We start from the raw sequence: 26445 nt of genomic DNA on the forward strand, positions 1-26445 counted from the left end.
AAAGCTTGGTGACACAACTTCAATCTTTGCAATGTCCACTCCGCATCCACTGTCATGTTTGTTTCGAGCAGTGGAAGATTGAATGCAACATGTGTGCATCGACAATAGACATTCAATCGCACGGTGAATAAGCATTACCACTTTTTGATTTTTGATACTGAAAACATAGTTAATGAACGTGTTGAAAATTGCACGCTGTCGTGGGAATGGCTCGTTCTCTTGTATCATAAAAATTGGGGAGGACTGTGCAAACTCCCCCATGCAAAGAGTCTTGCATGTTTTCTTTTTACAAAAAAAAAACATGAAAATGGAACAACAAACAATTAATAACATTGACGTCTTGTATGATTACGAATATTGAGCTTGACAAAACTCTAACCCTCCTTGTGGTTTTTTGCATGGTACACCTTTGAAACACCACAATGATATCCCCTTTCTGCAAGGTACACTTCTGAAACACTATGATCGGTATCCCAAACACACTCTTAGGTAAAAAGATCTAACACACTTTGATGAAAACTCTCTCTCTCTCTCTCTCTCCTTCATTTTGATGTCTCTCCCTCTTCGTTAATAAATATCTTAGACATAATTAATAGCATCAAATAATAGAACTTGTCTATTTTTTTTCATTTGAGAAGTGTTAAAATGGCATTAATAGTTTTCTAGTATGCGGCTCTTAGTTCGCACCCAATACTTTGCTCAATCTCGATTCGATGTGAATGCAGCTAACAAAGCACTCTAGTTTATGTTATGTAATACCAAACTAGTGTGACCGGCGGCTTCTCTCTCTCTCTCTTTCTCTCTCTCTCTCTCTCCCTGCGTCACCGTGTTTCCCGGACCTGCAGGCGACACTGCCGGATTGATCTCCTGTTTTGACGCGTGTGTGGGGGGGGGGGGAAGCCGGAATCCCCTCCCCCTTTATAGATGCCCATTGGCAACATAGGAGCTGAAGATTGTTTAACCCGCTTTCCGTGGGTTGGAGCTGTGCAGACCCATGGCCGTGGAAATCGATCGGAATGCGTCGAGCAGTTGGGCATCTGAAACTAGCAAACGCCTGGAGTCACTGGCGCTGCAAGCTAGCAATGTGTGCGCCACTAAAATACACATGGCACACCTTCTTCTCGCCCCTTTCGCTTCCCATCTTTACGAACTGGCTGCTCTTGTGAAAGAGATGCAGCGGGAGGCAGAGATACGGGGTGCAGGCTTGCTGATCACCAGCATGAACAACATGGATTGTCTGCTGAGGACAGCAGAACAGCTAGTGCAAACCTTCTCAGGTAGGAGCTCCCTCTACCTGCTCATGTGCTGCCCAGATCTGCTCTGTCAGCTTAAGCAAATGTATACCCGCTTCAAAGCGACACTGGAATCCTTCTGTAGTAACGATGACATGATCTGGTCAGCGTCTCTGAAACTGCGATGCTCAGACGAGATCCGAGTGCTGGAGGAGTCGGGCGCCACGAAGCTGGGTCCCAAGGAGCAGAGCCTTCACGATTCTCTTGAACAGGGTGTACTCGACTCCATCGTCACTGATCCTGCTCTTACTGTCAAGCTGGCCAGGCAGATTGCAGAAGCGCTGGGCTTTAGCTCCCTGGACAGTGAGGGCTTTGAAAACGAAGTCAGGAAGCTGAAGCTGGAGAAGGATGTAGCAGAGATCAGGAGGCGCGGAATGGCTCATACCTTGTATCTACAGCAGTTTATTGTTTTGCTGGAAAAAGCCATGGCTGCTAATTTATCGATATCCACTGCCAACATCCTGCGTTTGCCCAACTCCACACAGGAGAATTCAGACAAAATGCCTGATCGCTTGAAATCCAGCAGTCATGGCGGTGCACCTGCTGTGAGGGATACCCTGGTGCTACCGTTGCAGTCTTTCATCTGCCCCATTACAAAAGATGTGATGAAAGATCCCGTTCAAATCGCATCAGGCCAGACCTATGAACGGCATGCCATTGAAAGATGGTTTGTAGATGGTCACACCAGGTGCCCCACCGGGGTAGAGTTGGCAAACACCAACATGAAATCCAATATTGCGCTCAAGCAGTCCATTGCTGAGTGGAAAGACAGAAACAATAGCATTAGGCTGGATGTGGCCTCAGATTTGATGCGTTCCCCTGTGAAAGAGCAGCAATTGAAGTCTCTTGTAGACCTCCAAGCCCTTTGCGAAGAGGACAGCCTTTGCAAGTACAAGGTTGCTTCCAAGAGCGTGGTGCCGCTTCTGGTGCACTTAGCTGAGTCTGGAGATTCGGAAGTGCGTGTGCATGCATGGTCCTTGTTGGGATTGTTGGCTGACAATGAGGAGTGCCAGGTATGTACTTCATTTTGTAGACAACTACAGATTTATGTGCATGTGTATTCAGAGGACATTAGACAGTTAAGAGCACGATGTTACTTATCATTGTTTCTTGCACAGAGAAGGGTGAAGCAGGTAGACACAAACAGATGTGTTTGTTACAAAGCGTTCTCTCCCTTTTTGGATTGAGAGGCTGTGCCTTTTCGGGCTTATTTTCTATATTCATTTAAGGTTTACATTATAATAAAAACAATTATTTGTTTATCGCCAACACCCCCCCATAAATAGATAATTGATCATTGTGGAAACTCCATTCCTAGAGATTGTGCACACTTAAAATGCTGCGATGCTCTAAGGCTTTTGGTAAAGATGTCAGCTGTAACTGTAACCGGCCTGATAACTTCAAAAAGGGCGGTAGACTTTACTTCAAACCTTGATTTAGCTTTCACCCATTATTAGTCGTCTATTCTACCTGTGCTATAATGACACAAGAGAGGGGAATGGGATACAAATGCTAGAATGCATCTGTATGCGAGTCAGACACCCGATTGGCCCCTAAATTAGGCGCCCCTTTCGGTAATTTTTTTTTTTTATAACAGAGGGAATAAAAGCTGTGCTTCCCTACAAGCTGCCCTGCACAATCTTGGCTGAATTTCAACTGTTTTGGCCTGATTTCGGTAGCATAATTGTACTAGGACCCTTCACAGTCAGTATTCCCATGCATTGGATGACTTTCCCGACGCATACGGACACTTTGCAAAACCTAGCGAGAATCTGCAGCACGCTGAATTCTCTGTTTTCTGCCCCGAAAATGCGCCAGATCACCTGTACAGCGGTCCCCTTGCGTCCTCGAACTTCCTTGGGGTATTAGGGTCCGTTTAGGGCCAAAACCCTAAACCTGCAAAAATACACAGCAGGCTGTAATTCACTGTTTCGGGCTCCGTTTCGCGTGCCGGTCGCATCCGTAGCAAGTCCTCGAGCTCCCGCACCTGTAGGGCTACTTGCCCTTTGAATCGGACGAGATTTCGTACGTGAAACCTCTCCGAATCACCTATACCTGCGGGGGATTAGCCGCTAGCTAATCTAGTACCTGTGCAAGAGGCTCTTGCCTCGGCAATCGCGCATGAACCCACACAACTGTACATTGGTCAAATGAAAAGCCCACTAGAGGGGCATAACCATAAAGAATAGGGGAGAGAGAGAGCAGTGAGAGGTGTGCAGGTCATGACATCCTACACCTCACTGTACATAGAGGATAAGCCAGCACTCCATTGAAGCTCTCCCACCTGTGACAGCACTCAAAAACGAGCTCATAGCTGAAAATCACGTTTTTGCCTTCTCTTTAAGTAGTAAACTGGCCTCAGAGTGCCAAGTGTCACTCATTTGTGCATTTTCCCGCTTTAGACCCTCGGGTCTAAAAATATCTCACCTGCAGCCTCTGTTGACTTGGCCACAGAGTAACAAAATGATCCCCATGTCAAACTGCATGTAATGACGCGAAGACATTTTGCCGTCCAAAAATAGCAATCCCTAAAATTTAGGAGTTTCTGCCATTATATTCTTCTAGGTCATATAACCCTCTTTGTACACTGCAGCCACACCTAGAACTGAAATGTAGCCTATTAGCAAAGGATTCCGCTTTGGCTGGCCAATGACCCCACTTTGGCTAACCATAGTCCTTGTCCAACCTTAGTGCTCTTTAGCCCTTAGGCTTGGACTCTCTCTGAAGAGTTCCACACTGGCTATGCAATGCAGGGCAGTTAGATTTCCAAAGGGGTGTTTCCAAAAGGTAAAACAAACGTAATTCCCCAAAGAAAGAGAAAATAAACAAAAATGGAATTGCCACTGGCTGGTGACATACCCCCCTCTTGAAATCTCAAACGTCCTCGTTTGCACCTATGTCGTACATGCTTACAGTCAACACTCGGGTGTATTCAACACTTGTCGACACATGCACGACATATACATGCTCATTGTCAACCCTGATTCAACACCTCGTCGACACATGTATTGCCTGCGTGTGAACCCTGTCCCAATGACATAGTGGAAGCTTCCTTGAACATCTGGAATAGAGTTCGAGCTTGGTGGAGCGGGTTCCTTCCTTGCTTTATCTTGCCTCGTAGGGACGTGTTCTTGCCGTTGCTGCTTTAACGGGCAATCCGGTTTCATATGTCCTTTCTCGCCACAGTAGAAGCATCTTCCTTCCTCTCTGAAGGTTTGAAGTTGAGTAGGAGAGAGATACTTAGTTCGCTTGCCATTGCCCTCTGGCTTCTTAGAATGATCATAGTCCCTAGATGGAGGACGTTTTCTTCCTTGGCCCCCTTGGTCATCGTAGACCCCTCTTTGTCTCGCACGGTAAGTGCTATGCTCCATTTTTCTGGGCGTCCCAGTTGAGTGCAAATCCTCAACAATGATTGCTGACTCCATCATCCTCTGAAGAGTGTCATGCGGATACACCTTCATACTCTTTCGAAGCTGCGGTTGGAGACCCGCTTCGAACTTTCGTTTCTTTTCCTCGTCGGCAATCTTCACGAAGGGAGTGACCTTCAGAAGAACCGACCAATACTTGTCCACATAAGTCGTTACTCTTTCATGTTCCTTCTGGGCAAGCCAATCCCATTCCTTCCGTATGTCCTGCTCGAAGTCAGACGGAAGAAACTGTTCATAAAATTCAGATTTGAATCTCTCCCAAGTTCTGGCCTGAGAACCTTCCAGAATCTTGGCTAACCACCAATTACTTGCCGTTTCCTTGAGGTGCATCCTCACATGGCGCAATTTGGATCTTTCTGTGAAGTGCCCATTGGTAAAGGCGACTTCAAACTGTCTGATGAAGGACAGCGCTTTGGAGATATCTCTCCGTTCGTTGTAGGTTTCGAACTTGATGTCCTTGTCGCCCGATTTGAAGACTCTCATGCGATGTTGAGACTTGCGACCATGCTTCTTGAATCATGGCTTATCTTTAGGTTGATGTAGGGTAGTAGTAGTAGCGGCTTCCTTCTTCTGACGAGACGATCGAGAAGTAGAAGTATAATCAGGAGAGTAAGATGGAGATGAGATAGAGATGTCCTTGCTCTCGTCTAACAAAGAGAGCGCTTTTTCCTGGCCTTTCCTTGGAGTAGGCCAATCATTCCGATCCGAAGATCCTTTGTGCACCTCGGCACGTTCTTCTTCTCTTTCCTCCTGTGGTCTCACGCCAACAGCGTGGTGTGGATGCCCCGGCTGCATCGGTTCCATTCGTTTTCTTCATTCCGCCTAAGAGTTTTTGGACATCTGGCAATAGTAAGATTTGTTGCAAATCCGCAAGCTGAGCTTGCACCTGTTGAAGCTCCTCTTCAACGCTTCTCCCTTGGCCCGACATGGTTCTTACCGTTCTTCCCGGAATCGTCCTTCTTTGCAGAGAAAGAGAGGAGTCCGAGCTCTGATACCACTGTCACAAAACGGGAGCGTACACGAGCACTTAGAAATCTGAAAAATATAATTCTTTGCAAACATGAGAGAAGGGAGAAGATCGACACAGTATTGGGGACCAGAAGATAGGCTGGTCCCCCCCCGTTAAGAGTATTCTTTATTCAGGGAGAATTCTTATACAAGCACGAGAACCCGAGGAAACCCCTCCGTTCTGTAATCTTAGACCCGAAGGTCGTGCTTTCCCGTAAAGGGCTTGGGCACAAGGCAGTTCCTTCTGTCACCAGGAGGTGTATTTTTCCTGTTGCCTTCCGTAAATAAGTACTAGATATTTTTATTTATTTTTATTTTTACTTGTTTTCCTCGAGACCCTTGAAAAGATGCAAGTGGACATTGCATGGCCAGTGTGAAACGGCTGCGGCCGAATAGGTTTCTCACAGCGGGAGTCTGGGTCGGTCAGTCTGGGACTGGTCGGGCCAGTTAGCACTGAATTCTGATGAGTATGGAAGCCTGTGTGCGCCAAATGAAGTCTGGACCACTCGGAAAGTCATTGCAACTTTATAAGTTGAAAGGGGCCAGTAAATTAACCCACGCAATGGAACCATATAACCGGCCTATACAATGTAGAGGGCGGTACTATTTCAATTACCTGTTAACTTTACACAGAGCACTGAGAAGGGAAGAGAACACTGTTGCGTCCAGCGACTAGAATGTCACTGCGCACACGAGACCGACACCCTGTAGGCCCCAAAGATTGGCGCCCCTTTCGGTATTTCTTTATTCAAATTAAGGTAGACGATCCGACCACTTAGCACAAGCTTTCACAAAGCTGTCCAAACCTGGCGAGGGCTGAAAACGCAGGGTTTCGACCGGATTTCGACAGCATAATGGCGCAAAAACCCCTGGAGGTGAAAAACACCTGTCTAGGACGGATTCCCTCGATATCTGGAAGCTTTCTGGTGAGCTGTCACAGAAATTCAGCGGGCTGTAATTCTCTGTTTTTCACTGCCGGGAGCCCAAAAGCTTGTACACGCATCCCAAGGCTCTCACGAGGCTCCCCCGATGTTCCCTTGCAGTTTAGGTGCGAAACCCTAAACCTGCTGAAAAACAGAGCAGGCTGTAATTCCCTGTTTCGGATCGTTTTTAGTGGAGCGAACATGCCTACGCGTGTCCCAAGGGCTCCCGCACGCAATGGGACAGTTCCCCTGTGAATTGGACGAGTTTTCACGCGAGAAAACTCTCCAAACTCGCAATCTTTCGTGATGGAATTGTGCGTACCTGTGGGGGATTAGCAATTGGCTAATCCGGTTCCTGTTCAGAAGGCTCTTGCCTTGGCAAACGCGCATAAACCCCCAGAACTGTAGATAGGTCAAATGAGAAGCCCACTAGTGGGGCATAACATAATGTACGTAGGGGAGAAAGAGAGCAGTATGTAGCGTGCGGGGCATCACTCCCGTCACCATACTGTGCATAGAGGGCAAGGTAAGCATTCCATAGCTTCTGTACCTGCTACAATCCACCTGAGGCTGAAAATGGCGCCCCCTTTGTTGATATGCAGCTCGTTTTTGCCTCCCAGAGTGGCAGAATCGCTCACAGGCTGACACGTCGCCCAGTTTCTAAGTTTGGGCTTTCCCTGCTAAAAATATCTCAACTGGTGCGTCAGTTGACTTGGCAGCAGAGCAATAGAATGTTCCCCTTGTCATTCCAGAGCTAATGACGCGAACACATTTTCCGGTCAAAAATAGCAGTTCCCTAAATTTTAGGAGATGCTTCCATGGCGTCCCTATCGGTCTCCTGACCATCATTGAAGACTACCATTTGACCACCATCTACAACGTGGGTTCAATTCAAACAACTTTTTGCGCCTGCATGGTTGACAAACACTTTTGAAGTGGATGTGATGACAGAATGGCACGAGTTGAATGCTAAACAGTGTGCGAATCTAGAAGAGTACAATAAACGGTTTTGGGCCGCACTGTTGCCAGTCACCTCTTACAGGTTTGTGCCTTTGTCAAAACAAATTGAGAAGTACTGTTGCGGATTGCCCAAGAAAATCAGGGACTACTGCACAAAGACTACTGTCATGAATATGTTTCAATTGATAGAGAATGCAAGAGTGGCCAACAATCTGTCGAAGGGAGATTCCGATGGATTTAATAGCCACAAGAAAGGGGCCCAGGGCAAACAGTTTTCAGCCAAGGGCAATGTTGCAGCAAAGCCTTCTGAATCTCCTGCAAAGAAGCCCTCCACTGAAGAAGCTGATACGTCCAAGAAGCAGTCTAAATCTTCTTCGGAACCAGGACAAGGACAAAAAAGGCATTTTTCTGGCAAAACTTTTCAAGAAAGGAAAGCTCTTAGGGAGGCCAAGAAATGCTACATTTGTGAACAGGAAGGACATTTTGCAAATGAATGCCCACAGAAGAAGTCACAGGATAAGGATGACAAGTCAGACCATAAAGGGAAGAAGCCAAAGCCAAGTGCAGGACTTGTTCCAGATTTGGTTGGAGACCAGCCAAACACAGATGCCACGGAGTTGTGCAAAGCTTGGGGCAAAGTTAGAGACCAGACAGTGCTGGTTTTCTTTGATCCAGAAGCCCGTGCAAATTTCATATCACCAGAATTGGCATCAAAGTTTGGCATTCGTGCAGAGGAGATGGGTATGACAGGGGAAGCGGGTTTGGCATGCCCAGGTCATTTAGAGCCCATTATTCCCATTTTGGGAAAGCTTTGTCTGCACATTCAGAGCTATGTGGATGCGGAAGAATTTCATATTATGCCACTTGAGGGCTGTGATGTGTTACTGGGTATCCCATGGTGTTACGGGTTGCATGCTATGGTGGATACTTACAACAAAAAGATTACCCTTGTACATAGAGGAAAGACTCATGTCCTTGATGTAAAGCTTAAAGGCGAGTCTGTTCCAGTTGTTTTTGCTTTTGCTATTTCATCTGTAATAAAGAATCATCTTTTTGCGTACTTGATCTTTGCAAAAGAAGTACCTCAAGTTGTATCTAATTTGTCTACCTTAGATAAAGACAGGTCAACTTTTTTGAGTGGTTTCAGTGATTGTTTTTCAGACTCTTTGCCAGGGGAGTTACCTCCTGAGAGACGTGAGGATCATACTATAGATCTTGTGCCAGGTTCTAGTCCACCGAATAGACCACCATACAGGGTTAGTGCAGCCCAGCAGAAAGAGATTATGAGTCAGGTCAACGAGCTTTTAGAGAAGGGGCTGATTCAGCCCAGTTCATCCCCTTTTTGTTCGCCTGTACTCTTAGTGCAGAAGAAGGATGGTTCATGGCGCATGTGCATTGACTATCGCGCCTTGAATAAGAATACCATCAAGAACAGGTTCCCCATACCGAGGATAGATGACATTCTTGATCGGCTTGAGGGAGCGTCATTGTTTACAAGAATAGACCTAAAGAGTGGGTATCATCAGATACGCATTAGGCCAGAAGATGTCCATAAGATTGCGTTCAGGACAACATTTGGTCTCTATGAGTTTCTTGTTATGCCATTTGGTCTCACAAATGCTCCGGCCACGTTTAATAGAATGATGGACATAATTTTTAGACCACATAGAAACTTCGTGGGTACCTTCTTTGACGACATGATTGTCTATTTGAAGTCTGAAGAGGAGCATAGGGATCACTTGACTGCAGTTTTCAATGAGTTACGTAAGAACAGGCTACTCATTAATGCGAAGAAGAGTGAATTCTTTTTGCAAGAAATTCACTTCCTTGGGCACATTGTTTCAAAGGATGGGGTACGCATGGATCCCGCTAAAGTGGAAGCAATTAGGTCATGGCCAGACTTGAAATCCGTACATGACATTCGAAGCTTTCTAAGCTTATGTTCCTACTACAGGAGGTTCATCCGAAATTTTGCTGAGATTGCTTCTCCACTCCATGCACTACAAGGAAAAGGAGTTACTTTCAAGTGGACAGCTAAGGAAATTTTAGCGTTCAAACACTTGAAAGAGAAGCTGACTTCAGATCCGGTAATCATTTTGCCAGATCTTTCGAAACCTTTTGTGGTTCAGTGTGATGCGTGTGGCCATAGTCTTGGTGCAATTCTAATGCAAAATGGCCGAGTAGTCGCATATGAGAGCAGAATTCTTTTGAAGACTGAAAGGAACTTGCAAGTCTATGAGAAAGAATTGCTGGCAGTAATTCATGCTCTCACTAGTTGGAAACACTATCTGCTAGGGGCTGATTTTGTTGTCCAAACGGATCATCAAACCTTGCGATATTTTCTCACACAGACGAAGTTGTCTGAGAAGCACATGCGATGGGCAAACATCTTGTCAATGTTCCATTTTCAGATTGTGCATGTGCAAGGGAAAAAGAATGTGGTGGCTGATGCGTTGTCACGAAAGCCCCAAATTTCAGCAGTGTCAATTCCGTACCATTGTGATCTAGACGAAATGAAGACACAATATGCTGAAGATTCAGATTTTGCAAGGATCTATGACCAGCTTGTTGATGGGCAACATCACGAGCACTATATGCTTAAGAATGACTTTCTCATGATGCATGGAAAATTATGCGTTACTAAACAGTTACGGCCAAAGATTTTGATGGAAAGTCATGCTCCACCTTATGCTGGGCATCGTGGAATTGATGCGACAGTGAAAGGGGTTGAGGCATTCTTCTATTGGCCAGCTTTGCGTCAAGATGTTGACACATTTGTAAGATCATGCTTAGTATGCCAAAAAGTCAAATTTGACAGACAAAAGCAAATGGGATTGTTGCAGCCATTGCCGATCCCAGATAGGCCATGGGAAAGCATAGCAATGGACTTTATCTTTGATCTTCCAAGAACGCAAACAGGCAATGATGGGATTTGGACTATTATTTGTAGGTTCAGTAAGCAGGCCCATTTCATTCCTGTGAGGAAGAAGATAAAGCCAGAACACATGGTCAAGATATTCATGAGCAATATCTTTAAATATCACGGGATGCCTCAGTCAATTGTCAGAGATAGGGATCCACGTATGACGAGTCTTTTCTGGAAGGCATTGTTTGAGAACATGGGCACTACGCTAAAGTTCTCTTCTTCGTTTCATCCGCAAACTGATGGGCAGTTAGAAGAGGCAAATTCTACTGTCCTGGACCTGCTCAAATGTTATGTGTCAGAGCATAATTCAACTTGGGAACACCATCTTCCATTGGTTGAATATGCTTACAATAACACTTTGCATACATCAACAGGTAAGGCACCATTTGAGATAGTGGAAGGAGGGAAGAAAGTCCCGTCCATTTTGCAGACTAAGGACAAGATTTTTGAGGCAGACAAGTATGTGCAAGATATGGATGAAACATACAGGAAGATAAAGATTGCTCTTGAGAAGACTCAGGCTAAGCAAAAGAAAGCTGCTGATCGTCACCGTCGTGAACTTGTATTTTCACTTGGTGATTGGGTGCTTTTGCGTTTTGAAAAGGCCAGGTTAAGGAAAAGGAAAGGCAAGGAACGCTTGTTTCCTAAGCTCAGTATGCGATATTATGGTCCTTTTCAGATTTCAGAAAAGATCAGCGATGTAGCTTACAGGTTAAAGCTACCAGAAGGCTGGAAAATACATAATGCTTTTCATGTCAGCCTTCTAAGACCCTTTGTTGGTGATGTGCCAGAGAATATGCTTGATGAGGAACAACCCGAAGTGGAAGAATTGGATGAAATCCTTGTTCCTGAACAGATATTGGCACATAAAGAAAGAAAGGTTAGAGGAAAGGTTGCAAGACGCTATTTGGTGAAGTTCAAGAACTATCCATCGTTGGATGCCAAATGGATGGAAGAGTCTGAATTGGTTGATTCACCTTAGCTATTGCAATTGTATCTTGAAGCCTTTCAGATGGAACCAACAGTGACTTGATGTAGCCTTTTCTGGAGCAAGGCAAGAGCATGGTTCATGATGCTCAAGAGAGTAGTTAAGCAATTGTATCTACTCTTTCCATACAAAATTTAGCTAGAGAAGTTTGTGCTTGAGAGTACACTAGAAGACTTCTATGCTTGATATATGTGTCGTAGCCAGGTTGGTGGGATTGTTTAATCGTCCAACGCTACATTTCCGGAAGCATGTATATCTTGGATTCCCATCATAGAATATATGTGATATCAGGAGATACTGCATGTATTATTGGCATGCAAGCGAGGTCGCTTGCAGTATTTCAAGGGTGGGGTGTGTCACCAGGAGGTGTATTTTTCCTGTTGCCATCCGTAAATAAGTACTAGATATTTTTATTTATTTTTATTTTTACTTGTTTTCCTCGGGACCCTTGAAAAGATGCAAGTGGACATTGCATGGCTAGTGTGAAACGACTGCGGCCGAATAGGTTTCTCACAGCGGGAGTCTGGGTCGGTCAGTCTGGGACTGGTCGGGCCAGTTAGCACTGAATTCTGATGAGTATGGAAGCCTGTGTGCGCCAAATGAAGTCTGGGCCACTCGGAAAGTCACTTATAACTTTATAAGTCAATGGGAACTAGAGAATTAACTCAAAAGGGGCAAACTGGACACATGGCGGCTCCAGGCAGTTTTGCCACTTCCAGCATGAAGAGGGGGGCGCCCAATTTGAGAGAGGAGGCTGATTTTTGATCATAAGTGACCTACAGTGTGTGTGAGTAGTGGGTGCAGGTCTACAGCTTTAATGGAAAGCTTGCCTTCTCCTCTGTCTCATGTAGCGCGATGATTTGCTCTCGTGCATCTCTCTCCCCCCTTTGGCACATATGGTAATGCCCCACTAGTTGGGCTACTCAGATAAACATGTACAGTTCTGGGGGTTTATGCGCGTTTGCCAAGGCAAGAGCCTTCTGAACAGGAACCGGATTAGCTAATTGCTAATCCCCCACAGGTACGCACAGTTCCATCGCGAAAGATTGCAAGTTCGGAGAGTTTTCTCGCGTGAAAACTCGTCCAATTCACAGGGGAACTGTCCGTCCCATTGCGTGCGGGAGCCCTTGGGACACCCGTAGGCGTGTTTGCTCCGCTAAAAACAATCCGAAACAGCGAATTACAGCCTGCTGTGTTTTTTTGCAGGTTTAGGGTTTCGCACCTAAACTGCAAGGGAACACCGGGGGAGCCTCGTGAGAGCCTTGGGATGCGTGTACAGGCTTTTGGGCACCCAACAGTGAAAAACAGGGAATTACAGCCCGGTGAAATTCTGTGACAGCTCACTAGAAAGCTTCCAGATAGCGAGGGAATCCGTCCTAGACAGGTGCTTTTGACCTACAGGGGTTTTTGCACCGTTATGCTGCCAAAATCAGGTCGAAAACCTGCGTTTTCAGCCCTCGCCAGGTTTGGACAGCTATGTGAAAGCTTGTGCGAAGTGGTCGGATCGTCTACCTTAATTTGAATAAAGAAAATTCCCTCTTTTAAAGAATAAAGAAATACCGAAAGGGGCGCCTAAGCTAGGGGCCAATCTGGTGTCCGTCTACTCATACAGGTGCAATCTAGCAGCCTGTATCCCTCTCCCCTTTGTTGTGTCTTGAAAGTACAGGTAAAATAGACGACTAATAATGGGTGAAAGCTAAATCAAGGTTTGAAGTAAAGTCTACCGCCCTTTTTGGATTGAACAGGCCGGTTTCATATGCTGCCGAAATCAGGCCAAAACAGTTGAAATTCAGCCAAGATTGTGCAGGGCAAAGAAATACCGAAAGGGGCGCCTAATTTAGGGGCCAATCTGGTGTCTGACTCACATATAGGTGCATTCTAGCATCTGTATCCCATTCCCCTCTCTTGTGTCATTATAGCACAGGTAGAATAGACGACTAATAATGGGTGAAAGCTAAATCAAGGTTTGAAGTAAAGTCTACCGCCCTTTTTGAAGTTAACAGGCCGGTTACATGGTTCCATCGACGGGATTAAATCACTTTTTCCTCAAAAAGTGGGCCTTGGTCAGTTTGGGTTAAAGACATAGAGAGTTTGGGATGACCTTGAAAACACAGAGAATTTGAAAGTAAATCGAGTGGATTTACAGGTGAGAAAGGCTACGAGGATCTTTCTTTGGATACAGGTGAGAAAGGCTACGAGTCTTTCTTTGGATTTACAGGTGAGAAAGGCTACGAGAGTCTTTCTTTGGATACAGGTGAGAAAGGCTACGAGTCTTTCTTTGGATACAGGATGGATGGCAACAAGGAAGAGGGTTCCTCTTCAGAGGATAGACAGCCTATTCCAATTGCATATGAAATTGGTGAGAGTTCAGCCAAGCAGAGAAAGCTTTGCAGGTTGTTACTGCTGTGACCATGTTCAAGCAATTGATGGAGAATCCAAGATTTATGGAGTTCATACAATCTTCATCAATAGCACATCAAGTTCAAGGCAGTTTTGGCATGCCAGGAAGTGTTTAGGGGTATGCAAGGCATGGTGCCCAACCCCATGTATGCAAACATTGGTTTGCACCCAGGATTTCAGGGCACACAAGGTCAGTTTGGGGTGTCACAAGGCAACTTGGGTATGGCTGGTTTTTCAATCCCATCAGTGAATATGACACCTGGACATCAACATGTTACTGGCCAGGGAGTACAGATGGCTCCCACAGGTGTACCCATTATGCAAACTGTCTCTTTTGACAATTTAGAGTCGATGGATAAGCTAAAGCCATACAAAGAAGATGATCAGTGAGTCCATTGACACATTCAATTGCTTTGATGAGAGGACAAAGGTTTTCTCTTTCCTCGAACAGTTTGACAAAGCATTTGTTGGAAGGAGCATTTAAAGTCAAGAAAGCTGCCACTTTTCTAGAAAAAAAATGCAAGTTAGGGGTGGAATACAATGTTGTTACAAGGACAGACTCCTTCCACTTGGAATGATTTCATACAGGTACCGAATTAGCTAAAGGCTAATTCAAAACAGGTACAGGATGATTTAACAAGATTTCTTGCGAGAAATCTCGTGTAAATCAAAGGGCAAGTAGTCCTACTGATGCAGAAGATTAAAGGCTACGAATTGGTGCGATTGGCACGCAAAACAAAGCCCGAAAGAAGAAAATACAGCTTGCTGTATTTTTCTGCAGATTTAGAGTTTTAACCCTATTTGATGCCTTTTTGTCCCAAGAGCTTCGGGGAAGCTAGAGGACAGTAATACAAGTGATCTGGAGCATTTTAGGAGCTAAAAACAGAGAATTCAGTGTGCTGAATTTCCAGGACAGGTTTGCGAAAGTGCTCTATTATGCGTGGATAATCACTTGGATATGTGGATTTTTGGTTGTGAAGGTTTCTACTACAGTTATGCTACCAAAATTGGGTCAAAAAGAGAATTCTCAGCCCAATAAAAGTGACAGCATAAGGGTAGATCACAGGTTAATCTCCAAAGATCAAGATGAAGAGCAGAGAAAGATTGTTTTCGATGCTCAGTATGCAAATCAGTGATATTACATAAAGGCTGAAATTGCCTGAGAATTGGAAGATTCACAATGCGTTTCACGCGAGTCTTCTCAGACCCTATGTGGGTGATGTGCCAGAAGATATGACAGCTGAAGATCAGCCGGAAGTCGAGGAACTTGACGAGATCTTGGTCCCGGAACAGATTTTGGCACATAAAGAAAGAAAAGAAAAGGCAAGGTTGCAAGGTGCTGTTTGGTAAAGTTCAAAAGCTATTCACCTCTGGATGTCAAGTGGATGGAAAAAAGTGAACTTGCAAAGTCACTAAAAGTATGGGAACTTAAAACCTTGGTTTGCAACCTACCTTGACCCCTTGAGATTCAGAGCTACATGGATTGTCAGTGTGACAATGGCTTCTGAAAGAAATGATGTACATGTTACTTACAGTGAGCTCAAATGAAGTGCATGTTACATGAATGTTAGAGCTTTACAGATTGTCAGTTTGGCAATTGCTCTTATAAAATGTCCAAAGGTTTGGTTAGTGCTATAGAAGTGATTATTTCTTGTCAGTTTGTCAAGAATAGAGTAATTGCTTCTATTAAAGGGTACATGTGTAACTGCATTCTTAAACTGTCGGTTTGGGTATGCTCGAAAGTGTTACTGGATCCAACGTGTACTAAAAGACAGTGGTGAAATGCGTCGCTACCATTTTGTCATTGGAAAGTTATGGACTCAAAGCAATGGCAGAGTGAGAAAGGGAAGCGTCAGCTTCTGAAGGGTTGGGGGTCTTTGAACAACTAGCGAGTACTGATTCTTTATGATCCAGGATCCACGGATAACTTCATCTCTCTCGATACTGCAGAACGTTTGTGCCTCACACCGGCTTAGCTTGGCACACCGGTTACATCCAGATCAGCATTCGAGGGGTTGACAACCAATGCAACTCCCGTGCAAGGACAACTCAATCTTCGGATTGGCGAGTACAAGGACCGCGAATCATTTTTGATGGCACCCATCGAGGGATGTGATATCATCTTGGGTATGCCATGGCACTTCCACATGACACCTATTCCCGATTATGTGGAAAAGACCCTCACTTTTGATCATGGGGGTAAGAAAATAAAGATTCATGCTGATGTAGGAGATTGGCAGTTCCCAATTGTAAGCCATATCTCCATTAAGAAAGAAATGAAGAAGTGTGTTTCTGCTTACTTGATTTTTGCACGTGAGAAGGATAAAACTAGTAGGGACTCTCTCTCTAGTCTGGAAATTAAGCGTCTTCAATTTATTGAAAAGTACAAAGATTGTTTCACGGAAACACTTCCTGATGAACTCCCTTCGGTACGCCCGGAAGATCACCGCATAGATCTCATACCGGGTAGCTCGCCTCCCAATCAACCCCCTTATCGGGTGAGTCTTGCTCAGCAAGAGGAAATTTTGAAGCAAGTTAATGAGCTTCTAGAGAAAGGGTTAGTACGGCCCAGTGCTTCACCCTACTGCTCTCCAGTTTTACTGGTGCAGAAGAAAGATGGCACGTTTCGAATGTGCATAGACTATAGGTCTTTAGCCAAGATCACGATCAAGAATCGCTTTCCAATCCCTCGGATTGATGATATACTTGATAAGTTGCAGGGTGCAAGTGTCTTGAGTCGCATCATCTTCTCTAAGTCAGAAGAGGAACATCGGAAGCACTTGGACCTAGTGTTTCAAGAATTGCGAAAGCATGAGTTGCATGTGAATGCAAAGAAGAGCGAGTTCTTTCTCTCAGAGATACACTATCTCGGCCATATAGTCTCTCACAATCAAGTGAGTATGGATCCTGCCAAGATCCGAGTGGTAGAAGATTGGCCTATTCCCACTATGGTACATGATGTACGTAGTTTCCTGGGATTATGTTCGTATTATCGAAGGTTTGTCCGAGGATTTGCTCATGTAGCATAACCACTTCATGACTTGACAAAGAAGAAGATTCCGTTCTGATGGGGATCGAGACAACAAGGAGCTTTTGATCGGCTCAAGTACTTGCTAAGCCATGGACCTATTTTGATAGTGCCCGACTTAAGAAAACCATTTGAGGTTCACTGCGATGCTTCAGGCGATTGCATTGGAGCAATGTTAAACCAAGAAGGCCATGCAGTGGCCTACGAAAGCAGACGGCTTAAGGATGCAGAGTTGCATGCATCAATCTACGAAAAGGAACTCACGGCTGTGATTCACGCCTTATCCAATTGGAAGCACTATCTTCTAGGAGCGGATTTTGTGATCAAGACTGATCACCAGAGTTTGCGGTATTTTCTTACGCAAAGGAAACTATCTGAGAAGCAGATGAGATGGGCAAACTTTTTGTCTATGTTTCACTTCCAGATCCTTCACACGGCTGGGAGTAAGAATGTGGTCACGGACGCATTGTCTAGGTGGCCAAGGGTGAACGCTATCACTTCGGTGTATCACCAAGAATTAGAAGCACTACCGGATTTGTATCCGAATGATCCAGATTTCTCCACCATTTGGGGAAAGCTACATCGTGGAGAGAATGAGTTTCCCTATTCCATTCGGGACGATTATCTCTATCACCATCAGGCCATATGTGTGGCGGAACCATTAAGAAAGAAGATCATGGATGAAGCACACGCTTCGCCTTATGCGGGTCATCGGGGGATTCTCCCTACGACCTTAGCAATGGAAAGATATTTCTTTTGGCCTAGCCTTAAAGTTGACATTGATAAGTATGCCAGGGAATGCTTGGTTTGCCAAAAAGTGAAGTATGATCGGCATAAGACGCCTGGGTTGCTACAACCTTTGCCTGTGCCTAATGAACCTTGGGAAAGTATTGCCATGGACTTCATCATGGACCTCCCTAGAACTCAGATTGGAAATGACGCGATCTGGACCATTGTGGATAGGTTTAGCAAGCAAGCACACTTTATACCAGTCAAGAAAACGATAAAAGCAGATCATATGGCTAGGGTCTTTCTGGCACAGATCTTTAAGCATCATGGAATGCCTAAGTCTATCATGAGTGATCGAGATCCTCGCATGACATTGAAATTTTTGGCGTGCCTTGATGGATAATCTTGGTACGAAGCTGAATTTTTCATCTGCCTACCATCCTCAAACGGACGGGCAAAGTGAGATAGCCAATTCCACAGTATTGGATATGTTAAAAGCTTACGTGTCAGACCGGCAATCTGACTGGGAGAAATATTTGCCTCTTGTCGAGTATGCGTATAACAATACCATACACTCATCGACGGGGCAAGCACCTTTTGAGATTCTCTATGGTAAGCCTTTGCTTCCACCGATCCTTTTAACTAAGGATAAGATCTTTGCAGCAGATGCATTTGTCCGGGATTTGGACACAGCCTACAGGCAAGTTAGGAGAGCTATTCTACGCTCTCAAGAAAAGCATAAGAAAGCTGCAGACAAGCACAGGAGGAATCTAGACTTAACAGTCGAACAGTTAGTCTTACTCAAGTTTGAGAAGGCAAGACTTAAGAAACAAGCGTCTCATAAGGGGAAGGTGGTAAAACTTTCTACCCGTTATTATGGGCCATTTAAGATCACTGAGCGAGTGAATGATGTCACTTTCCGATTAGAGCTACCGCTTAATTGGAGGATCCATAATGCTTTCCATGTCAGTTTACTCCGGCAGTATGTGCGACCACCTCCGAGCCAGCCTAGTGCTGAGGAACCTCCTGAGGCTGAGGAAACAGAAGAAATACTCTAACCGGAGCAGATAGTAAGTCATCAGGAGCGGCCTCTCAAATCCGGAAAGATAACATGGAAGTATTTGGTTAAGTTTAAGAACTATTCGAATCTAGATGCTCAATGGATGACACAGGAGGAATTAGCAGCTTATCCCGAGATACTGGAGGTATATGTCCAAGCACTATAGTTCAGGTCAACTGTTTAGAAGCAAGAGAGATGTTGCTAATTGGATTATTTTTCTTATTTTTAATGATTAATCTCTTTTTTTAAAATTTTATTGTGTGCACTAAGAACTGTTAAAAGATTGTAGCTACGGGAACTGCCATCAAGAACGGACAACTCTGATGTGTCATTTGATGGGTGACGGTAAACATCGCGAAGGAGTTTCTGTAAGTTCGGTGGAAAGGGCCGGGTTACGAGTGCCCCTGATGCGTCACATGATGGGTGACGGGTGCATCAGTAAGGGGGCATCCCGTAGGCTAAGGAGGAAATCCGAACTGAGTAAGAAAATACGCGTAAGAACTCAAGCACAAGAATAAAGATGGGTTCAATGAAGCTTTTTACAAAAAGTAGGAACATTCGCGGGAGGGCAGATGTTTTCCCGCGAGGAGTCTGTGTCTGCATTGCATCTGTGCCGTGTCCTGCACCCGGGGATGCCTGGAATGTGTTCGTGTAGCATTGTTTTCACTAACTGAGTGAGTTTTTAAAGTTTTTAACAGGTACACACTTTATTTTATAAAGTGGCCGGTCACTTTTAAGTGACCAGCCCTTTTATTAATAAAATAAAGCAAGGCTCTTCTTAAAAAAAAGCCAGCGCTAAAAAGCTACGCAGGGGGCTGAATCAGCGATCTCTCTCTCTCCTCTCTCTAGGGGGCGCCAGGGTCTTGCTTTTCGGCTCTATTCCCGTCGGGTGCCAGGCCCTATAAAGTAGGAGCTAGCGTTCCAGTTGTGGACACGCCGGAAGCAGCAGAGGAAGCTAGCATTGGGATTCTAGAGCAGAGGTTGGCGACGGCAATTGCAGGTGTTTGTGTGACGACTGAGTACGGAGATCGCTTTTCCGAGCAAGGAGCGACAGGTATAAGGTGTTGATACGCATTGAGAATTGTTGCTTTGGGTGGTTTGTTTTGCAAGAATCTCCCGTCTTACGGGAAAGCCCCTCACGGGAAGGACGGCTTCACGCCTAAGTCCCTTACGGGAAGGTACGGCTTCGCGCCTAAGTCCCTTACGGGAAGGAATGGCCTTGTGCCCAAGCCCTTTACGGGAAAGCACGACCTTCGGGTCTAAGATTACAGAACGGAGGGGTTTCCTCGGGTTCTCGTGCTTGTATAAGAATTCTCCCTGAATAAAGAATACTCTTAACGGGGGGGGGGGGGGGGGGACCAACCCATCTTTTGGTCCCCTATATTGTGTCGACCTTCTCCCTTCTCTCATGTTTGCAAAGAATTATATTTTTTAGATTTCTAAGTGCTCGTGTACGCTCCCGTTTTGTGACAGAGGACATATACATGAAACAGCCTGAAGGTTTTGTAGTTCCTACACGTGAGGAACTTGTATGCAAATTGAAAAGGGCTCTGTATGGTTTGAGACAATCATCACGACAGTGGTATAAGAAGTTTGACACTTTTATGCTGTCTCAAGGCTTTAAACGCAGCCATGAGATCATTGTTTGTATACGAAGAGGGATGAAGATGGTAGTCCCATCATACTTGTTCTCTATGTTGATGTGACATGTTGCTTGCCGGGAAACATAAGACTAGTCTTGATGCTCTGAAACGTAAGCTAAATTCAGCATTTGCTATAAAGGATTTGGGTGATGCAGAGCATATTTTGGGCATGCGTATTAAAAGAGATACAAAACTGAAATTGCTGTTTTTATCTCAAGAAAGGTACATTGCAAAAGTACTTGACAGATTTAATATAGCTGATGCCTGATGCTAAGTCTCTTGGGGTACCTTTACCTCCATACACTAAGCTTAGCAAAGCGGATTGCCCAAAGGATGCGGTGGCATTGAAAGCAATGAAGGGAATCCCTTATGCATCAGCTTGTGGCTCTCTTATGTATGCTATGGTTGCCACTCGTCTCGACATTGCTTATGCAGTGGGAGTTGTTAGTCGATACATATTGAATCTTGGCAAAGTGCATTGGGAAGCTATCAAATGCATTCTGAGATATTTGAAAGGTACACAATCGAAGTGTATCTGTTATGCAAAAGTGACTTAAAGTTGCAGGGATATTGTGATGCAGACATGGCAGGTGACATGGATACGAGGAAATCTACCAATGGATATGTATTTGCCATTGTTGGTGGTGCAGTCTCTTGGTGTTCTAGGTTACAGAAAGTTGTGGCATTGAGTACTACTGAGGCTGAATATATTTCAGCCATAGAGGCTTCAAAAGAGGCCATTTGGTTGGGCAGACTTGCAAAAGAACTTGGCATGCCTGCTCATAGACCCGTGTTGGGTTGTGATAGCCAGAGTGCTATGTATTTAGCCAAAAATGCCATGTTTCATGCGCGTACCAAACACATAGATGTGCGGTACCACTTCATACGACAGGTATTGGAGGATGGTCTAGTCACCTTGACTAAGATCCATACACAGGATAACCCTGTAGATGTTCTCACCAAGAGTCTTGCTAAGGCTATACATGAGCATTGCATACAGCTGGTCGGAGTTGGTTAACTTAAAGGCGTCATTTATGCCTTTAAGTAGGAGGTTGTCGGAGTTAAAGGCCTAAATAACCCCTTTTTGTACGTTTTTATACTTTGTCCACATTTTCCTAAAGTCACTTATAATAAAAGTGGGAAAACCCAAAACTCACTTATTGAGTTTTCCCCAAAAAACCTGATCACATTTTTTTAAAGTCACTTATAATAAAAGTGGGAAAACCCAAAACTCACTTATTGAGTTTTCCCCAAAAACGTGAGCTCTCTCTCTCTCCCTGCTTCGATCCCTAGCGCTTCCTCTCTGCTGCACTCTGCCTCCTGCTTCTTGCCCCAATCCTGCACTACATTGCGACGCGCACCTACCTGTACCTTCTGCTTCGCGCTTTCACACTTCCCTTCTTGCCAACCAAGCACATGTGGGCTTGGGCCTAGTGTATTTTAACAAGCTAAATTACGAAATCCCCGTTAGGTTATAAGCTTGCCTTTAAGAAAAATGAAATTTTTTTACAAGTTTTAGTGTAACATGCTTCAAATTTTGACCTACAAACGGAAACGTTCGAAAGGTGTCATTAATTTTTTCGGTTAGGAAGAATGTTTTTGCCAAGTCCCGATTCTAGTGTAAATATTGGTAAATGCTTCTAGTTTTGACCCTAAAACCAAAACATTTTGAAGGGTGCCCTTACTTTTTAGGAAAAATATCTTTTGCAAGCCCTTTCTCCAGGGCCCGAGAGAGCCCTATTTTTTTCGGTGGGGAAAAATGTTTTTGGTAGGCCCTGTGTTCGGAAAAAGTGTGCCTCAATTTAGAGCCAATTGAAAAACAAAATTGTCCAGTTTAGGGAGGACGAGAAGGAGAAAATTCGCTTGAATTTTTTTTTTAAAATAGAGTTAAATTGCTAAAAATGCCCATTATTTTGCAAAATTTCCTCTTTGAATCTACCCTTAAGGAATTTTGTATGTTTGTGAAATTGAACACTGGTAGGCCCGCTTCAAATTTTGACCTTAAAACCCAAAAAGTTTAAAGACTAAAGGAAGAATGGGCCTCCAAAGTGGGTGCACGGTAGTGCGTCGGAATGAGGTTGCAGGCTTTTCGAGGTCGTATGTACTAAAAAGCTAGGAGCGCCCGTTTCCGGAGGTCGTATGAAACAGCATGGGCATTCAGAAATCCGCTGCAGGTACCGCTTTTAGCCACGCTAGCAAAGCTGCTGAGGTGGCAACGGACGCCCTCCTGCCACACTGGAGGAGCGCTCGAAATCTATCCTCAGCCTTTTGTTGTGGTGTATAAGGAACCATGAACTGATGAAAGATGCCCTCACTCCTACAAAATGCTGTGAAAGCATTAGAGATGTACTCCCCTCCATTATTTGTGCGAATACTCTTGATTGTCTTGTTAGGTTGTTTCTCTACAAAAGTTTTCACTAGTGCTGAAAATGACTAAGCACCTCAGATTTGTTTTTGAGAAAGTACAGCATGGTGTACTTGGACCAATCATCAATGAAGGTAAGAATGTACATGGACCAGTTGGCATTGGCCCACAAAGCATAGTCACAAGGGACGCCCATTTTTGGGCTTCCCGTCCCCACTTTACCGTAAAAATCCATTGGAGCCCGGTCCCCCACCCCCCGTTCCCCGTCCCTTGAGGCGTCCCTTGTGACTATGCCACAAAGATCATAATGGACTAGTTCCAGGAGGTCTTTGGTCTTACTCTTGGATTTTGGAAATCTGCTTCGTGTCATCCTACCAAAGATACAGGCTTCACACAAGGAAAGGTGACTCAGCTTAGGATCAAGTTTGTAGTGTTCTCATCGCTTGAATGTGTGGATGGCCCAGACGGTAATGCCATCTCAAAGTATCCTCTTCACTAGGCCTGATAGCTGATAGCTGCATAAGCTGCCATATGAGGTTGAATTACTTCAAGACCAAGAGGATACAATCGCCCTTTCTTTGGGCATATCAGATGTGTTGGAACACTTGAAGTAGAAGGTGTCTTTATGACACAATGGTTAGCTCATTGATTGAGATCAGATTCTTGGCCAATCTAGGGACATAGTACATTGGGAATAATGGTTGTATCCCCAATGGGTAATTTTAAGTGCAGTGATCCCTTTTCGCTGGCTTGATATAGGGAATCATCACCAAGATGAACCTCCAAGGTCTGAGAACTTGGTGGTAATCATATAACGAGTCTGGATGCCTGTCATATGGTGTGTGCACCCGTATCAAGGTACCAAGTATCGGCGTCGGGGGGAGGATTCGCTATAGCAGCATAAAGATGCATGGTAGAAAGATCATTACTCATACCATCAGTTAAGTGAGTAAGATTGGCATTTGAGCGTTGACTTTGAGAGGGGTGTTGTTGCCTTCTTTTAGTGTGACATTGTCGCTTAGTGTGACCTCTATGATGACAGAAGGTGCATGTAGGTACAGTGACGTTAGATGTAGAGGGGCACGAGATTTCGAAAGCGAGATGGCTGAAAAAAAGGATGTGATCTGTTATGGTTTTGCCTTGAAGAGAAGGGAGGATTGAATTGTGTCACAGGTTGATGGAGTAATTGCGATTGACGCAAGCTGGGATAACGAGGATGGAAGCGGGAGTATGGGCAAGTACCACCGGCAAGCATTGTGAGGGGGACTGAAACTGGCCAGTGGGGCGGTAGTGTCACGTGACACATCCAACCCTATGTGTCCGTGGACAAGCTACAGCATGACCAAGGTTTAGTCAGTCAAGTCAGTCTAGAATGGTAAGTGATCTGTGTGAGTCTGTTCGCAGACCGTGCATGACAAGTCACTTAGATTAGATGCATATCCTCCGGTTGCACACAGCATGATCATAAGCATCCCCATCAGGATCCATCAGGGGAATTTTCCAGTGCATTAAACCTATTTTCCCTATTTTTGACACTTTTTACTTATTTATTAAGTGACTTTTGTTGGGAACTAGGTAGGGCAATTTTGCTAAGATAATATATAAGCAAACCACAGTTAGCACTTTTTGGAAGAAGAGGCAGCAAGAGCACACGCTGAACAAGCAACTTCTCAGCAGAACCCCCAAGAGGCCTAGCGTTTTTGCATCACAGCAGAAGGCTTGCGTTTTTGGACCAGATCAGCTAGCGTTTTTGCATTGGCAACAGCAAGAAGCAGAAGACTCCTAGCGTTAGTAGATTTGCACAGCAACAGCAAATCAGTCCTAGCGTTAGCAAATTTCCACCGCAAGTCAGATTTTCAGCCCTAGCGTTTTTGCATCTGCCAGGCATTTCAGCGTTTTGCAGATCTATCGCTACGGAACCAACACAAGCACCAACGTTTTCAGTTTTCAACACTTAGACATCGCAGAACAAGTCCAGAACCTCGCAGATCTCACCTTCCCGCAACAGATCCTCGTCGCACGGTGAAATTCATCAAGGTTGATGCAAGAGATTCGGAAAAAGGACTCTTTCCCTCTCTTCTTCTCCAACGCATGACACACATGAATTGACTGATAATGACAAGCATGATGAATTGCATGATAATGACAAGCATGATGAATTGCATGACAATGATAAGCATGATCAAGATGTGATTTCTCACGAGCATGATGATTTGTATGATCACGATGTGATTGTTCACAAGGATGATGGTTTAGTTGATACTTTTTCTAGTGAAGCTAATCTCGTTGCAGATTCGATCCATCACGAAGAACCGATTTTGGCTCTCGAGTCGAGGTCCAAAGAATCCCCTTAGGAAGTTTCGATCCCTCACGAAGAACCGATCTTGGCTCTCGATCCTAGGTCCAAAGAACCCTCACAGGAAGTACTTTGTGTTCGAATGATTTGTCAACACGCATTGTTCGAGTGTTTTATTAGTGATGATTTCCTATATTTTAGTCAGCGTTTTTATGTGATCCCTTTTCATAGGCATGCCATATTGTATGAGCACGATTGTCTCATGAATGAGCACGAATGTATGCGGATTTCTCATGAAAAGCTAAAAAGTGCATATGCATTCAAGGAATTCACATTCCATGTCTCTTCCTTGGCATGACACAATATCAGAAAGAGCACAAGAAGGATTGAGCATCAAGCATCGGCATTTCCATTGTGAATTGCCACAGTTGATGGATTTAGATCAGAAAGACAAGATTCAATCTCATTGTTTGCGTGTGTGTGGTAAACGGTTTGGCACTCTGTCACTTTGTTCATTTGCATTGCATACACAGTTTTTTCGAAGGAATAGTATTTTTCCAATCACTTTACATGGAATGGGTATGTTCATGTTTTTGTGTTGGAAGTGGTTTCAGGAATTTTCATCCTCGAGGATTCTTGAAGAAGGTAGACGCATGACTATGGACTGACGAAGTTGAAGCATTGAAGGAGCCACATATGACTTTGTGTCGCTTTCGGCGCGGCCCAAAGAAGCAAGCGTTGCAGACCTTTATGAAGTTCAAGTATTGCACGACCCACCCCTCAGAATGGGCCGATGAAGAGTCCTTTCGAGGATTTCGGATGTTATTGGCGATCTCCCTCGACGCCATACAGTTCGGTACCAATACCTCACTTTGAAAAGGAGGGGATGTCACATGACACATCCAACCTTATGTGTCTAGTCTGTGGACAAGCTACAACATGACCAGGGTTCAGTCAGTCAAGTCAGTCTAGAATATGAAGTGATCTGGCACTTTTGTGAGTCTGTTCGCAGACCGTGCATGACCAGTCACTTAGATTAGATGCATATCCTCCGGTTGCACAGAACATGATCATAAGCATCCCCATCAGAATCCATCAGGGGAATTTTCCAATGCATTAAACCTATTTTTCCTATTTTTGACATTTTTCACTTATTTATTAAGTGACTTTTGTTGGGAACGAGCCTGTGGCAACTTTACTTGTTGATTTCTTTTTGGGGGAACTTTATTTGACTTGTTTTAAAGCACTCCTCGGGAAATGCCAATGCCCGAGTTGCATGGTGTGAGGCGATTAGTGAGTCTAGGCCGGACGGCCAGTGAGCATTGAAGTTGGGCAATTGGACTTAGGTTAGCCACGGTGGGGCTACGAGTGTAAATCACCTGATAGCTGGCCGACATTG

General features: G+C 44.7%; 1 protein-coding gene across 1 annotated transcript in view; it reads left to right on the forward strand.

The window, feature by feature from the left end:
- The first annotated feature begins 835 nt into the window (after positions 1–835).
- LOC147430362 (U-box domain-containing protein 43-like) overlaps positions 836–26445 on the forward strand; it is a 75623-nt gene continuing 50013 nt past the window's right edge. The window contains exon 1 of the mRNA XM_086494831.1: positions 836–2305. Coding sequence (XP_086350957.1) covers positions 995–2305 — 1311 coding nt within the window. The 5' untranslated portion in view covers positions 836–994. The remainder of the gene's footprint in view (positions 2306–26445) is intronic.

Source organism: Adiantum capillus-veneris, chromosome 22 (genome assembly GCF_014529385.1).
Source record: "Adiantum capillus-veneris isolate H3 chromosome 22, ASM1452938v2, whole genome shotgun sequence".
Classification (NCBI taxonomy): Eukaryota; Viridiplantae; Streptophyta; class Polypodiopsida; order Polypodiales; family Pteridaceae; genus Adiantum; species Adiantum capillus-veneris.